The sequence below is a fragment of the Terrapene carolina genome, unplaced genomic scaffold (assembly GCF_002925995.2).
Source record: "Terrapene carolina triunguis isolate 2854851 unplaced genomic scaffold, T_m_triunguis-2.0 Scaffold374, whole genome shotgun sequence".
NCBI lineage: Eukaryota > Metazoa > Chordata > Testudines > Emydidae > Terrapene > Terrapene triunguis.
Window position 1 is genome coordinate 5,816,277 of NW_020664725.1, and position 17,173 is coordinate 5,833,449.

At 43.9% G+C, this 17,173-nt stretch overlaps 1 protein-coding gene across 1 annotated transcript in view; it reads left to right on the forward strand.

Annotated features, from left to right (window-relative positions):
* BARX2 (BARX homeobox 2) overlaps positions 1 to 15,646 on the forward strand; it is a 50,750-nt gene extending 35,104 nt beyond the window's left edge. Inside the window, exons 2-4 of the mRNA XM_024209653.3 lie at positions 7,008 to 7,305; positions 13,961 to 14,045; positions 15,395 to 15,646. Coding sequence (XP_024065421.1) covers positions 7,008 to 7,305; positions 13,961 to 14,045; positions 15,395 to 15,646 — 635 coding nt within the window. The remainder of the gene's footprint in view (positions 1 to 7,007; positions 7,306 to 13,960; positions 14,046 to 15,394) is intronic.
* The last annotated feature ends 1,527 nt before the right edge of the window (positions 15,647 to 17,173 follow it).

A 17,173-nucleotide genomic window follows, 5' to 3' on the forward strand; every position in this document is an offset into this window, starting at 1 on the left:
GCCCCCGCAGTGCAAGAGAGAAACTGCTATGACAGCCTATCCTCCTGGGGGTTTGCTCTCCAAGGACCCTGCACTAAGGTTTGCACTAGCGTTTTGGCTGCTGGAGCAAACCGGGGTTAGTTCTCCTGTTGGGCCAGATCCTCACCTCCCACTTCAACAGAGCTTCCCTAATTTACACCAACTGAGGGTCTGGTCTGTGAATAACAAATGCTCTTGGGGTGAAATTCACCTTTGTGCAGACAGCAGGCCCAAGGACTATGTACCACCTAGATCTCACTTAAAGGCCAGATCCTCAGCTGGGTGTAAAATGACTTGGATGCTGATGTGCATGAGCTGAGGATCTGGCCTGAGGTGGGACTTAACTAGACCATAGGCTTTGTGCTGGTCTTCTGCCCCAGGGTGAATTTCACCCACTGCCTGTTTGCTCCAGCGCTAACAGCCTCAGTGGGATTTTCAGATGCACTCAGCATTGGCGTAATCCTGCTCCTATTGAAGCCAGGGGTAAAACTCCTATTGATTTCAGTCGGAGCAGAATTAGGCAACCCCATAGCGAATATGCAAATGATTTCTCTTTCCTTATTTCTAAGCAGGGCTGGTCCAAAAAATTACCAGCAATTTTTGAACAGAAAATTGGATTTTTGATTAAACAGAAATTTTTGTGGAAAGCATTGGCTGTCTTAGAACATTTTCAATATTTTTGTCAGAAAAATGAAAAATTTCAGCCAAAATTTTTGGTTGCTGAAAACTAATTTTTGTTGTTGTCTCTTTTCAGTTTTTTTGATGAAAATTCCCCATTTTCTGCTCAGCTCCATATTTAAGGTTGCTTTTCTTCTCTTCGAGGCTAGATCTTTTCTTCCTTCAGGCCGCCTGCACTTTCACCGCAGTCTGAAACTGATGTTTCATTTGGAAAATGAACTAAACTCCTTTTTGGTTTCCTTTTGTTTTGACACTTAGGACTGAGCAGATTTATAGACTTTCCTGTGTCGTAAGTTCATTTTCTTCTTTTATTTACCTTTCGCTGCAGCGTGTTCCGAGTGAGATCGGATTCTGCCTTCGAGCTGAGCTGACCTGCCAAGGGGAGCTGACCCATAAATCTTTTCTTCCTTCTTCTTTCTTTCCAAAACAGAATTAGCTGACTTTGCCCAGGAGGAGAAACTGTTCTGCCATTGCCGGCAGCCAAACAGTGCAATTAATTAGTGCTTTCCCTTTTCTCCCCTAGTTTGTATTTGTCTGTGTCAAAGGTATGCAGCATAGATCACACAGCACCCAGAGGTGCAGGGGAGAAGAAAAAAAAAAGATTTGTCTGAAGTATTTAATTTTCATGAAACTTTTGAAATGTGATCCGGTGGGGGTTGTGGTGGTATATATTTGTCATGTCCAGTGGTCATAAGGAGTTTAATCAAAACCTTCCAACAGATGGTTGGAGCTGACTTCAGGTCGGTCTGATGAAAAGCAAGTGTTTTCAGTTCCTGTTAGTACATTTGGGCTCAGAAACGGCTCAGGGGAACCTGATTCTCCACTGGCTTGCACCTTGTGTTCACATCTGTGGGAAGTGGATGTAACACGCTGCCACAGGGATCTGAGTTATGCCTGAGAAATGAGCCTGCTTTGACTGGTAAAAATTCTCATTCTGGATTAAATCCTTTTGGGGAAATGGAATGATTTTCCTGCTGTTTTCTTGGTGTTCATGATGAAAAAAAAATCCTTTTGAATTCGGAGTCTTTTTGTATTTTGTTATGAATATTTTACATGCCTCTAACTAGGAACCAGGACTCCTGGGTTCTATGCCCTGCCGTGGAGGTAGTATGTGGCCTTTAGCAAGTCAGTTAACCTCACTCTGGCTCATTTATTCACCAGTAAAGTGGACATAGTAATAGTCATTCATCTCATAGGGGCACTGTGAGGCTTGACTGATTTCTTTTAAAAACACTTGGAGATACTCAGACTAAATGTACTATAGAAATTCAAAGTATTATTATTATATGACAGCCCGTGGACAAATCAGCCTTAACATCTGGTCACTTCAGAGACAGATACAACCGGACAGTCCAACTGTTGCTGGTGTTGGGTACAGTGATATGGAGAAATCTATAGTCTGTATCCAACTGAAACTGTTCAGTAAGACAGAGCTACCGAATGGAAAAACAGCTGTCTCAGCTCCTTTACGTTTGAGACCGAGCAAGTCATGACAGCACTGAGCAGACGGAGCCATTTGCCAATAGTTAATTTGTTGTAGATTAAGAAATTGCTTCATTTCCACAATTACTGTGTCTGTCTAGAGAAGGATCCAAACACTTTTGAACTCTGCGATGTTCAGAATCTATATTTGGATCCAAACTTAGGGGTGTGTGAAATCCAGAACTGTTTGGATTTGAATTGTGCAAATGGCATCTAGATACCATAGTGACTGAAACCTTATCAATGGTATATCTAGATAGAATAGGAAGGGCTTTGCATCCAAACACCCCCAACCTTTGAGGCACCTAGATTCAGATCAGTTTGTACACTAGCTTTTTACTTTATGATCTAGAGCCTAGATTCTTCAGTGATCAATGCTCTATAAATTTACCTAGCTAGACAGACCCATGGGGCCTCCTCAACACCTCACTTACACCTGTATGGCTGGGATTTTAGGAGTTGGGTGCCTAACTCCCTTAGGCTCCTTTGAAAGTCTCAACCATGTCACTCTGCTGGCTACAATGCCGCTACTCCTGATTTAAACCAGTGAAAGAGGAGACCGAGGCTCATAGACTTTGACCTATTTTTGTAACTGTAACCTTCCCTCAGACAGGGTCAGTAGTCTCAGATCCCAAGTATCTTTCTGAGTGCTCTCCTTGCTGTATCTCTCAACCATCCTGCATGGCAAATTCTACTTATTCCTTCAGAACTAGGGATGAGAAATCTGAGAAGCCTTGTCAGGTGCTGGAGTGAAGATGAGGCATCTTCACTGAATTATAGAAATGTAGGGCTGGAAGGGACCTCAAGAAGTCATCTAGCCCATCCCCCATGCCAAGACAGGACAGGGAAAGAAAGAAGCTTAAACATGAAGCTTTCACTGGGGCAGAGACCATCTTTTTGTGCTATGTTTGTACAGCACCTAGCACAATGGGTTCCTGGTGTATGAATAGGACCCCTAGATGCTATGGAAATACAAATAAAAATGATTATTTACTATTATTATTAATAATGGTCAATTAAAGAGATGCTGCTACAATTGTTTGGCCCAATATTTGACCTACATTTTTTTTATATTCCTAAATAATAAATGAATAGAAAATAGTTAGAGCCAACAGCTCTAACAAGCTGTTTACTGCCTCGCACTCATGAGCAGCCTGACAATAGCAAATCCTTATTTGCGACCCAGCACTCCTGGGTAACAGACCAGATTTTCCTAAGTAAGTAAGTAAGTGCTCCCATATGGAGACCAAAATAAATAGGCGCTGAGCTCTTTTGAAAATCTGGCTAGAGGTGTCACAACAGGGTCTGCTGGGTGCTGAGCACTTTGGAAAATATGTCCCTTATTTAGGGGCTTAAATGGAAGTTAAGCACTTTGAAATATGGTCCCACTTGAGGAGACTGAGTACTTGAAAATCTGGACCCATGCTCTTGTGAAATCTGGTCCCTTGTGCTTCCCAGCATTCATCAGCTGTCATACAATAACCAACCATTGTGTCTTACCCTGCCTAATACACATACACGTATAGGCCAGTGATCATGGTACAAGGAAGGAGATTCCCTTTTCCCCTTTACATATTCCTCTTACATAAGTAGCTTTCGGCAGTCTAAAGAACAATCCCTGACGTCTGAGTTTTTCCTAGCGCTGGGAGCTGTTCTAGCCCTCCCAGTGTGCAGCCCCATGTACCCCCCTTAACCCAAATTGGAAAGCAAATATCACTGATTGCTCTGCTATAAAATACCCTTTGCTAAGCGCCCTACAGGCCAGCCCCTTGTAAAAATGCTTCCCTCTCAAGGTTTCAATCAGCTGGAGCCTTTCAGAAGTTTCTGAGCTTGGGTGATTTATTGCTCTTTAACAATCTTGCGGTTTCTTCCCTGCTACACTGGAAACACGCAGGGGTGTAAGGGGGAAAGTATCAATTAGATGTCTGGCTGTGGCCAAAAGCCACCTATGTGCAAGAATAGGAATGGCATTTCGGGCTCTGAGAAAAGGTTTGGAGTGTGAGCCCTGCAGCAGCGCAGGGAGGTCTTTGGCTCTATACCAGTGTTGGGAAGCTGTTAACCAAGACCTCCTGATATTGGAGTAGGAGATAGAGTGGGCCATATCCATTCCTGTGTTGGCACAAGGGATGGTGCTTGCCCTCTCCCTATCCTGGGCCTGCTGGGGGCTGTTAGGGACCCTTGAGGGCTGCCCTATTATAGCCCAGCTACTATGGCCCCCACGGATCATAGCAGCAGGACAAAGCATAGGACTGCCACCCAGCCACTCCGCCAACATGTCTTTGGTCCCACCCAATATCATCGCCTGTGCCAGGGCTTCCTGCCAGGCAGGGCAGGGGTAGAGTTGGCCCCATGGTTCCTGCAGAGGGCCTCCTGCATTGGGGGTATTCTCCTAGTGGAGGGCCTTGCACCTTGTTTGCCCTGGTGTAGCTGGCACAAAGGAGGCTGCAGGCTGGGGGCAAGCACATCGCCATTCATAATCCACAGTGGCAGAGAAAGAAATGGCAGTGGCCAACTGGCAAGATGGTTCCCATGCAGTGGGAGAGGTTCTGCCCTCAGTTATTCCCATGCAACCCAGCTGGTGTCAATGAGGCTGCGGAAGTATCAGTGAAGGCAGAATTCAAGACACAAGGCACTGTAAAGTGAAGGGTTGAGTTCTACCTAAACTTACCCTCTTTGAACAGCCATTGGTGGGCAAATCAGGGCAGAATTTGGCCCAGCAAGCTGGTAGATTTGTAAATCACCCTTGTCACGAGGTGCCAAAGGATCCATAGAAACAAAACATCACTGTTTTTTTCCTCCTATTACACCAGTTGAAGGTTGTTTGTAAATTCTTGCCTTGTCTTTTCTTGGATTTCAGGTCTTGTTTTTGTTTCAAATTGAATAAAGTTTTGATGTGGAGGGAAAAATAGTGGTAGAGATCACAGCAATCCGCTGGGTTTTGTAGATTGCTGCAGCTACTGGAGAGGTTTGGATAGCACTGCAATCATTTAGTCCGATATGACTAAATTCAGCCATCACTCTTAGAACTGCCCTTTTTAAAGACTTCATCATGATTATGTAATTTTTGATTATCGAGCTGCTAAGTGCTGTCTTATTCTTTGGCTTGCTCTGTGCTACTCACCATGGGGAGCGTGACTGATTACGTCTGACACCCCTGTCCTCTAGCTCAGAGGACAATAATAGAATCTAATCCTGGTTGCATGAACAATGAGATTCTGAAAGGATAATTTATCCAGAAAGAGAGAAACTCACAGGCTTTTAACAGCATTTGTAACGTGATTGCTCATTCTCTGAGCCAGATGGTCAACCCCTTACTCTCAATGGTGAAAAGTTGCTCATAGAAGTAGTCCCAATGAGGTCCACAGAACTGCGTGTGTAAACAGGTGCTCATCAGTAGGTGTAAGAGGTTCACAATCTGGCCCAATGATGGTACTCAGACCTGGCCTTTCTAGAGTACCATTTGTCTAAAACTCTCAAAGCACTTTACAAACATTAATGCATTAAACCTTAACTCCCTAGGTAAATCTTAACTCTGAGATCAGGATTATTATTCCAGTGTTACAGACTGGGAAACAGGCACAGAAAAGTGATGTGACTTGCCCAAGATCACACAGCAAGTCAGCTGTAAAGCAGTGAATAGAATCCAGGAGTCCTGACCCTACATTTCTTGTTCCTATCGCACCACAATGAAACATACATCCCTCACAAATTGGTCCAGTTTCACTATACAAAAGTGTCAGAGGATGCCTGATTTACAGGGTTTAGGAACTGGGATGCTACTGAAGTAGACTCACGCCTGGGTTGGGAAGCCTGGATCGGAATCAGAACTTCCACTAGAGTTTGGGCATGTTTGGATTTGATGTTCCAGAATGGCCCCCTAGCCACAAAGATTGGTGCTCGAGCCAGAGCTGAACTTCTGCCTAGTTCTGAGGGTTAGTACAGCCCTGATGGTCCAGTCTGGGCCCATTTCTAGGGATTCATTCAGCGTCGACAGAGAAGGAGAGTTCCACTGGTTAAATGACTGACTGGCATAAAGTTTGGTTTGATTTCGTCTCTCAGTGAAACTAGATGGTAAAGTGAACCATCTCTACTGCATATATCACTCAGGACTAGCACTGAGCAAACAATTGTTTTTTTGGTTTGATGGCTGAACCTAACAATCCAAAAAAATCATCATTTTGGGTTGACCCCAAACCATATTTTGCTTGTTTTTGTTAAGTTTAGTTTTTGGATTTTTTTAAAACCTTTTTATTTAAATAGATCTAATTACATTTAGAAATGAAATCTTGTTTTGAAATGAAAAATCAAAATGTTTCATTTTTGAAAGTGTCTAAATGAAACATTTCAGACGTAAAAAAAAAACCCTCGTTGTTTTGGCCAAAACTATTTGCCCAGTTTGATCTGAATTTGCAAATAGTTTTGGGTCATCCCCAAACTGCATTTTTGGGGGCTAATAAACTCCTCGTCTAGAACTACACAGCTCTACTTATGACTGAATTGATTAGTTATTAGTTGTATTACAGTAGCACCTAGAGAAGGCAACTAGGCAAACAAACAGTAGAAGACACTCTTTGCCTCAAGGATCTTACTATGTGAATAGATAAGACAGACAAAGCGGGGGTTGGAGTGGGGGGTGGAAGGGGCAAGGTGGGGGGGAAAGGAAATAGAAGCCCAAAGAGGGGAAGTGACTTGCTAAAAAACGTCACACAGAAGGTTAGCAGCAGAGCCAGGAATGAAAACCAGGTCTCCTGACTCCCAGTCCAGGGCACTATCCACTGGACAATACTGCCACTGAACTGTACTTCCCTTCTGTGCTTCCTCCCTCCTAGGGTCCCCATCTCTGAGGGCATATCCTCTCATCTCCGTCATCACCCGGCAGCCCTCTGTGGTCCCTCACCTCGGCCCTGCAGCTCCCAGCTCCCGAGCGTTGTCACCCCACTCCTCCTTGGGAGCCACCAGCGCGGAGACACAAGCCAGCGAAACCCATGCCAGCAGCGAGTCGGAAGGGGAGCAGCCCACCCTGCGGTTGAAAAAGCCTCGCCGTAGCCGGACCATCTTCACGGAACTCCAGCTGATGGGGCTGGAGAAGAAATTCCAAAAGCAGAAGTATCTGTCCACGCCAGACAGGTCAGAGGAACGGGATGGGGGTGTGACTGGAGGTGAGGCTGGGAAAGTGGCTCCGGGGCCACGACCCTTAGGGTAGAATCCTGCCACGGTGAGTTGCAGACCCAGGCTCATGCTACAGCACTAAAAATATCTGTGTTGGTGTTCAGACTGGAGCCTGAGCTCTAGGAATGGGAGTAGGCTTCAGAACCGGAGCCCGAATGTCTACGCAGCTATTTTTCGTGCTGCAGCGTAAGCCTGAGTCTGTAAACCTGGGCTCTGAGACATGCTACTGCGGGACCCTGCTTGCTGTGTAGGCGTACCCTATGAGACCTAGCCATCTACAGGGGATTCACATACGTGACACTCAGAAAACCAGAGGTAAGGTAGATAAAACTCTGAGCTCACAGAGGAGAATATAGGGCCCAGTGCAGCCTTGAGGACTATGAGTGAAATCATAGAATCAGAGAACTGGAAGGGACCCCGAGAGGTCATCTAATCCAGTCCCCTGCACTCATGGCAGGACTAAGTATTATCTAGACCATTCCTGAGAGGTGTTTGTCCAACCTGCTCTTAAAAATCTCCAATGATGGAGATTCCACAACCTCTCTAGGCAATTTATTCCAGTGCTTAACCACCCTGACAGTTAAGAAGTTTTTCCTAATGTCCAACCTAAACCTCCTTTGCTGCAATTTAAGCCCATTGCTTCTTGTCCTATCCTCAGAGGTTAAGAAAAACAATTCTTCTCCCTCCCCCAACAACCTTTTATGTACTTGAACACTGTTATCATGTCCCTCCCCAGTCTTCTCTTTTCCGGACTAAACAAACCCAGTTTTTTTCAATCTTCCTTCATAGGTCATGTTTCCTAGACCTTTAATCATTTTTGTTGCTCTTCTCTGGACTTTTTCCAATTTGTCGACATCTTTCCTGAAATGTGACGCCCAGAACTGGACACACTATTCCAGTTGAGGCCTAATCATCGCAGAGTAGAGCAGAAGGATTACTTCTCATGCCTTGTTTACAACACTACTGCTAATACATCCCAGAATGATGTTTGCTTTTCTGCAACAGCGTTACACTGTTGACTCATCTTAAGTTTGTGGTCCACTATGACCCCCAGATCCCTTTCCGCAGTACTCCTTCCTAGGCAGTCATTTCCCATTTTGTATGTGTGCAACTGATTGTTCCTTCCTAAATGAAGTACTTTGCATTTGTTTTCCAACCAGTTTTGCACCCACCTTAGAGTAGCTCCATCTAGGTTGCATTTCCCTAGTTTGTTTAAGAACAAATCCCCAGACCTCTGGGCTGAACTGTCAGCAGTGATGTAAATGGTCGTGTGAGTCGCACATCGGGGGCCTGATTCTCCAGGGGCTAGCACTGGGTGCTGACATTGACCCTAGTGCAAAGTGCATATGTGACTCCCTTAAAGAAACATGATCTCCATTTACTCACTGCTTCATCAGGTACCTTTAACATAGTCTTTAAATACTAAATACTGTCCCTGAACTACAGTCGCTTTTCCAAGGCGAGGGGACAGCAGGCACCCTGGAAACTATATCTGGCTCCTCCCTAGTTTACTTCTGTTCATTTCAAATGCATCAGGGCACAGTCATGCATGGCAAGGGCTGGTTGGAGGGCACCTTGGCCGTGCATAGCAAGGGCTTTCTGCACTGAGGGTAGAGTCTCTCCCATGGCATTGCCTATCACTACTACTTTAAAAGACACAGAACCAAAATGTTTTTTAAAAGTGGAAAAAGCAGAGGTAGCAGAAGGGCTGCTCAGCCGTTGCGGTGCTGAGTGCTCTCCAGTTGAATTGTGATGTCTTCGGGTCCGAGAAAGATGACTCTGCCATTGGTGGAGGACTTGGGCAGAAGACCAGATTTGATTTCAAGGCTAACTTTCCCCAGGATCAAAGGTGACTTGAATAGAATGAATGAATGGAAACCACATACTGCGAGTATTGTATAAAGAGAGGGCTCGATACATGTGCACAGCAGCATGCATCTATGCAGAGAGATACATGCAAGGAATAGAGAGCAAAGCTTTTTCCCCTGCTACACCCTTTGAAAGGGTGCAGCATGTTTTCCCTCTCCCATGCTGGCTCAGTTCCACTGGCTAGTGCAGGTATGGGTGTGGGTGTGTAGGCAGAAACCCGCCCATCACCCAGCCCCTCTAGAGAAGCTAGTTCCACTATGAGCACTAGACTGGAGCAGTCTTTGCCCTCGGGGAACATAGAGGACTGTGACTGTGACTAGCCCATAAACAAAGAGGTGCAATGGGGAGCTGGGTTTGTTGTGCAACAGCCTCACTGCAGCCGCCAGTAGGGAAGGTCACAATCTCTCCCTGAGTGTCTCTCAACCAAGACTGTTGATGTCTATATTTAGAGCTGGTTGAGATTTTTATACCTTACAATTTTCCCTTTGGAAAATATGGTTTTGGTGAAACTGAAATTTTCCATGGGGAAATTTTAATTAAATGTTCTGATTTCTGACTGGAAAACGTAACCCCCAAATATTCATTTTGAAATCAGGGTATTTTGTTTTCCAAAAACTAAAACAAAAATGACATAAGAACGGCCATACTGGGTCAGACCAAAGGTCCATCTAGCCCAGTATCCTGTCTTCCGACAGTGGCCAATGCCAGGTGCCCCAGAAGGAATGAACAGAACAGGTAATCATCAAGTGATCCATGCCCTGTTGCCCATTCCCATCTTCTGGCAAACAGAGGCTAGGGACACCATCCCTGCCCATCCTGGCTAATAGCCATTGATGGACCTATCCTCCATGAACTTATCTAGTTCTTTTTTTAACCCTGTTGTAGTTTTGGCCTTCACAACATCCTCTGGCAAAGAGTTCTATAGGTTGACTGTGCGTTGTGTGAAGAAACCCTTCCTTTTGTTTGTTTTAAACCTGCTGCCTATTAATTTCATTTGGTGACACCTAAAATGGTGACATTTTAAGCTGAATGAAATTTTTTGTTTCATTTTGAATCAATGTATGTCTAAATGACATTTTCGTTTTCACTTAAAATGTACTTTCACTTCAGGTTTGGGAAATAAAACATTTCAGCTGTTCATTTTCAGTTTTTGGATTGGGGGAGTTTTACCCATTTCTCTCTTTTTTTTTAAAAAGAGGGCAAAGATTAAAAAAAAAGCATGTGAAAGTGAGGAAAAACCCACTTTTCACATTTTTAACTGTTTTCCAAAATTTTCATGCACTTTCTCACTATTTTCCAATTTGTTTTCAGTTGGAAAAAAGTGTGCAATTTGTTTTCATTCCCATTTCACATACTTTTTACTCCACCCCCCAATTTTCCCAGTGGAAAAAAGGTAGAAAAAGTAATAAAAAAAAAGGGAGGGGGGAGAGAGGGGAAACCGAGAAAGAGAGGGGAAAAGTCTTGAAAATCCAGAAACCAAAATAGAAAATTGAAAAATTTCAGCCTCCAAAAAATGAAGCAAAATGACATTTGAATGAAACAAAAATTTCCATTTTCTTTTGCCATTGGGAAACGAAATGAAAATTTCCATTTCAAAACATCAGTTCAAAATGAAACTAAGTGAAGATTTTTATTTCGTTTCTTTAGAAAATTCCCACAGAAACCCAAAATATTTTGATTTGAAAAATGTTGAAGGGGAGAAGTGTCTAGGTTTCCCGATCTGCTCTAGTTATACTGAATTAGGCTTGTTTGACTGCCGTTTGTCTGGAACCCACACAAAGGAGATCTGAGACTACCCTTTGAGGCAGTGCGGCTCTGTGAAGTGTTTTCCAATGGACATCACATTGGCGTGGAAGCCAGGAGACTTGAATTCTGTTTCAGGCTCTGTTTCTAACCTGTTGTATGGTAATCTCGGACAAATCGCCACACCGCTCTGTGCCTCAGTTTCCCTTTTTGTAACTACTGACCTACCTCATGTAAAGAGTTCTGAGGCTTAGTGTATTACTATTTACAAAGTGATTTGAGATTCACATATCATGTCAGCCTAGTTTTTCGGGTTTATTCTGTGCCAAATGCATCACGCATGCTAAAAAAGAAAGGGAGGTTTTTTTGTTTGTTTTTAAGAACTTGAATCACCCATGTGTTGGGATGCGTGGGGAGAAAATTTTGGGTTTAAATTACAGGAGAAAAGGTTGCCAACTCAGATTAGTTTTGCAAACCTAAAAAAAGTGTTTGAGAGGTTCACAAAATCTAAAACCCCACATGTCACCAACCCCTAGTTTAAACTACTTCTGAGGCCTAAGGTTGGAAGGATTAGATTTTGATCAGTGAATGTCAGTGAATGTTGTTTTCACTGTACACACACAAACTGGCTAAAATTCCACCCCCCCATAGATAATAAACAAAATTTACAGATAGGCAAAGTAAGAAAAATGCTGCTTGAGAACTTTTTATTGTTTGATTTCAGGACATTTACTTTGTATATTTTGACGTGATCTTGACATTTATAAAGCTTTAACTTTTTGAATCTCGACAACGTCTACTGTCGTTAAATTATTATTGTGTGACTTTCCCCCTTTTGCCTGACCCCCCCCATAATTTCCTGCAACTCTGAAAATTTAAATTGATCAACAATACAAAAAGCTTACAAATAAATGATATTATCTGTCGAAACTATAAAAAAAAAACATATGGAATTCTGCCAAGCCTGCCTTTAACCTATATGCTTATTTTTTTCATCTGATGAATCATGTCACCAAAGCACAGGTCACATTGGGCCAGATTTTCAAACACTTAGCACCCACAATCAGAGACAGGTTTTCAAATGAGTGCAACTCCCATCTAAGCACCTAAATGGGGTCAAATTTTAAGCAGCTCCCATAGTGACTCCTACGCGATGGTTTTTTGAAAGAGCTCAGTACCCGGCATGCTGGTCTCTTTTGCTATCTGGCCCATTTAGCATGATTCTGTATCCCCTAAGGCTCAGGTGTTGTGCTGACTGGCTCAGCACTGCCTCATGTGACTAGTTGAGTGACACCATCAATCAAGCAGTCTTGGCTGCTGAATTAATTAGAGGCATGAAAGTTTTTGGCTTTGTACATGACCGAGATTCATGAGCAATCTCTGCTCCCCTAGCTCTTCCTTTCTCTCTCTCTATTTGTTTCTTTGGTTTCCTAGGCAATGCCAGTTATGCTAATGCATACGGAGAGAGATTGTAAAGGTTACAGGTAATCTAGGTGTGACAAGACACAGGCTTCCTGGCAGGAGTTCGTCAAGCAGACATATTTCCCATGGGAGCTCATGAGCTGGTAACGCAGTGGCAAGGACATGGATTGAGATTTGCACTCACTCTTGTGTCCTTTGACAGAGGGCTACATTGAGGAGCATGGGGAGCTATTTAGTTGCATGGCTAATTTGAAGCAAAGGAGTGCAGATGGGATAATGTCTGGAACCTGTGGGCTTGATTCTGTTCTCCCAAACTTATCCATGTAGCTCCTTTGACTTCAATACTCCAGCTATTTAGTACAGTGAATGGTATGAGACGGAAAATCAGCCCCTTTAACTGCAAAGGGGACCCAAAGTGGGAAAAGCATGTGTGAGTTTGTTTGTTAGGGTGTTTGAATATAGGTGTGTGTGACTGTCCCCACTATATATCTAGTTGGATCACAACTTTTGTTATGAAAAACTTAGCTTTGGAAAGCGTTTCAGGGACATACAACGTGTTGTTTCAGGGACTACAAAAAGGTCCACAGAAAGTTTACGGGACCTAAAACGCATTTAGATGCAACTCCATGTTTGCACCTGAACCCATCTGAGTTTTGCATGGCTTCACATTATTGCAGAACATTTGCCCAGCTCTACTTAGAATTTCTGAATCACACAAGGCCAAATTCATCACGAATGCAGCTCCACTGCACCACTAGGTCTAGATTCATTCTCACTTGAGTGACAAATAAAGGAATTTCATCAGGGATGAATTTGGCCCAGGATCTCCAGATCTCAGGCTTTGTAATAGTTATAAAGGAACCTCTATAGATTTGGAGGTTTGGCCCGGATAAGTTAGGATAAGCATCTGTGCTGCCTACTGTAGGTCCCTGGAAGGCCCAACACACACAAATGTATTTATAGGCATTTCTAGAGCTCTCATCACTGTAATATCAGCAAATTAATATATTCAGACACACAACACCTTTGTGAGGTTAGAAAGCATCCTTATCTCCAGTCTATAGATAGGGAAAGTGAAGCACAATAAAGACACGGCCAAAATTTTCAAAAGTGGCCTCTGATTTTGGGTGTCAATTCTTGGGTGCTGTCTTGAGAGACCCAAGGCCTGATTTTCAGAGGTGCTGGATATCAGGGCCAAGTTGTCTCCAGCTGGACGACCGAACTTTTGTCCTCATTCACTTGTCCAACAAAACACATAGGAAGAGATGGAAACAGACCAGCTATCCTATCTCCCTGTTCCGCACCATAACCACAAGACCATTCTTGCTTCCTCCATAAGACCATACTTTTTTAGATCCTAAATTTGGATCATGACTGTTTACACTGATTTTTAATTCTCCTCTGAACTGGAGAGAAAAGACAAGTTAGAGGAAGCCGATAGCTATCTTTTCCTGGAATTTATGTCCCTGTATGTGAGCCCCCCATTGGCTCTCTGCAGGATACAATCAGGGATTGGCTACTGCAGTGCATCTGGACTCTACATTTCCTTTGTCAAGTCTCTGTATCTCTTGTCTTCTAGGCTGGACCTTGCCCAATCACTGGGGCTGACTCAGCTCCAGGTGAAGACTTGGTACCAGAACCGCAGGATGAAGTGGAAGAAAATGGTAAGAGATCAATAGGTTCCTAGCAAGGCCTCCAATCTAATGTCAGAGAGACGGATCCTGAGCTGGAGTAAATCTGGGTGTACATTTGGATGTCTTTGGCATAAATTCTGCCAATGAAGCTATGCTGATTTATACCAGCTGAGGATCTGGTCCAGAATTTTAATGTTCAGATTGTTACTGATAACGGGTTGCCCGAAAGGCTCACATGGCTGAATGTACGTTGGGTGAGACTGGCCATGGACAGCAATGTGGATTCAAAGCAAAGGGATGAAAGGGGGAGGAGCAGAAATTTCTCCCTTTTCATTTTTTGGCAACCCTGGGATCTTTATTGCTAGTGGCAACTGGGGACCACAAAGAGACTTCAACTCAATGAAGCTAAGTCCAGCTCTAATAGGCGATGTCCCTGTTTCTAACTTTTAAAGCTGTCTTTAACTCTGACCCTGCCTCCATCTCTTTCTGTACACCTGCTCCTGCTTCCCATGGTGTGCCCACATTTCTCTCCTGACCTTTCCCTTCATCTCCTTCATGCACTCCCAACTTCAAGCCTTTTTACATGCAGTTTCTCAGTTAGTGTATACCAAGCCTCCTCCCTGTCCTTCAAAAAAACATCTACTTGTCCAATACATCACTCCAGCTACAATAATGACAATACTCTGTGTCTGTCCTGTATTGTATTTTAGGAAAAGAAGGGCAGAAGCAGTCAGGTCCTATTAGTTCCATTCTGGTTCTGTCACTGACTCACTGCATGATCTTAGGCAAGTTGCCTTCTCTTTTGCCCCAGTTCCCCTGTGTGAAAAATGGAGATAATAGAGGTGATAGAGCTATTTTGCTGACTTAGACTGGTAGGAAGACCAGATGGGTCTCATTAGTTCCAAAGCAGGAGTAAAAAGGATTGAGTCTCTAAGAGACAAGGGAGCTGACAGGAGGAGAAAAACTCACTTTGGAAACTCAGGCTAAGGTTTGATTGTTCCTCCTTAGGCTAAGAATGAAAAGAAAATCTCAGTAAGGGAGCTGAATTTTGGACAAGCCTGTGCGTGTGCAGTGTTGAGCCCTCCCCAGCCCAGTGAAAATGAGCGAATGGACCCTACGTAAAGTCTGAGATATTAGAGTCTGCTGGATTTGTACTTGCTTCCATTTAAATTAATTAAGCCCCATTTAAGTCCCACAAGGCCTACGCATCACTTAAGTTCCACTTGAGTCTGGAGTAGGAGGTAAGGGTGCCTAAACTGTGGGCCAGCTCTTTGAACAGGGATAGATTTTATCCTAATGTTAAAAGTACCATCAGGAACTTGGATGGCAGACACTAGTGCAATTCAGAATGGTCCAAACACTTATTATCTTTGTTCTAGGTACTGAAAGGTGGGCAGGAAGCTCCGACAAAGCCCAAAGGCCGCCCGAAGAAAAACTCCATCCCCACCTCAGAAGAGATCGAGGCAGAGGAAAAGATGAACAGCCAAGTTCAGAGGCAGATGCTGGAGACATCTCAGGCCCCAGAAGAGCCTGAATTGACAGAGGAGAAGCCTGAAGTCTCCTTGGAGACGGGAAAGTCTCCGGAGCACACATTGGAGCCCTCCCCGGAGGAGACGACGCCCTCGAGTTAAAAGAGGAAAAACAGAAGAAAAAAAAAAAACAGAAAAAGGAAAGAGAAAAAAACAAATTAAAAAAAAAATCCCCCAAACAAAAAGACCTTGTGTATAAGTCAGAAGCTTGTGCACTTTGTGTCATTGGGAATCAACCAGCGTGGACTACCGTGGAACAAAGAAACCCAATGCATATGGTGACAGTCTTTCCCTTCCCAACAGCATGTTGGTGACAGTCTTTCCCTTCCCAACAGTAAGTCCTCCCTGCAGATAATAAGGGGGCCTGAGTACTTTAAAGCTATCTTCCAGAAGAAACTGTATGTCTAGAAACCTGAGAGAGCCTGGAGAATCAGGAAAAGCCTCAGGGCTCCTTTCATGCCGCGGAAGGTGGGTGTGTAGTGATATGACCATCTTGGAGGGTTCGGTGTTTCGCTTGACCTTATCTTTGCCTTTTAAGGTAGATATGGACAGAGTACTTAGACCGGCCTCAAGGCAGTGACTGCCAGGAAAAGGGGAACTTTTACAGTACGATTTCTCATTTAACCAGCACTTATTTCTGTTAGCCATGGGCCCATGTGAAACAGTTTTTTGGAGGATGCACAGACCCAGGGTTTTGGTTCGGCCCATTATAAAGATGGGTGCAAGATTCAGACCCAGGTCAAGGTTCAGATTTCAGATCTTCCTGGGATGTTTGAGGTGATCAGATCTGGGATGTGGAGCAATCCTTTATAAAGATAACGGCCATTGGGTAAAATCTAGATTGAGATCACGGTTTGGATTTCAAGCTGCTCCAAAACTGGGATTTTTGCTTCAGGCCCATTTCTAATTATTGTAGGGTTTGTATTTTTTTTCCCCAAGAAGCATTTAAATGTTTTCAGGGTTAGGGGAGAGCAGTGGAGTTAAGAAGTGGCTGAAGAAAGTTCGCATTTGTTTTTAAGACCTGTGTGCCAAGAATAGATATGCATCATGTTTCCTAAAGTCTTGTTGAGGGTGCATTTTGCCCAAAGGCTGCAAGAGATGTATTAAAATAACCTTTATTTTTTAATTAAAAATTAAATATATAAATAAGACTCCGTGTCATTTCTCTTCCAAATCCTAGACAGAGGATTTCTTCTGTGCATCACATTAGCACGGGCAGCGTCAGCACGGCTACGCTGTGCTGAGTATGTACACACTGGTTTGTATTCGGCCTGGCTAAGCTGTGCTGATGCTGATGCCACCCGTGCTATGGTGCCTATGCTACTATATATACTTACACTAGCTCTCAGTGAGCTGGGGTGCGTGTGTACATGAGCTGGGAATCACATCCCCAGCTTGTAGTGGAGATATAGCCTTAGTGTTGGGGGCCCATCTAAGTTAGAACAGCCTCTCCGGGTGGCCCAATACGGACACATCCTTCCTCCCCTCAGCCCTGCCTCCTATGTCAGGGCTCACAAGGTGGTCCTCGGGGAGTGAGGGGGAAGCTTTATAGCTGTCTTCAAGTTCCTGTGCTGGGGGGATCCTCCACCAGACAGATATGACACTTAGGGCCCCTTTACACCTCTCCTG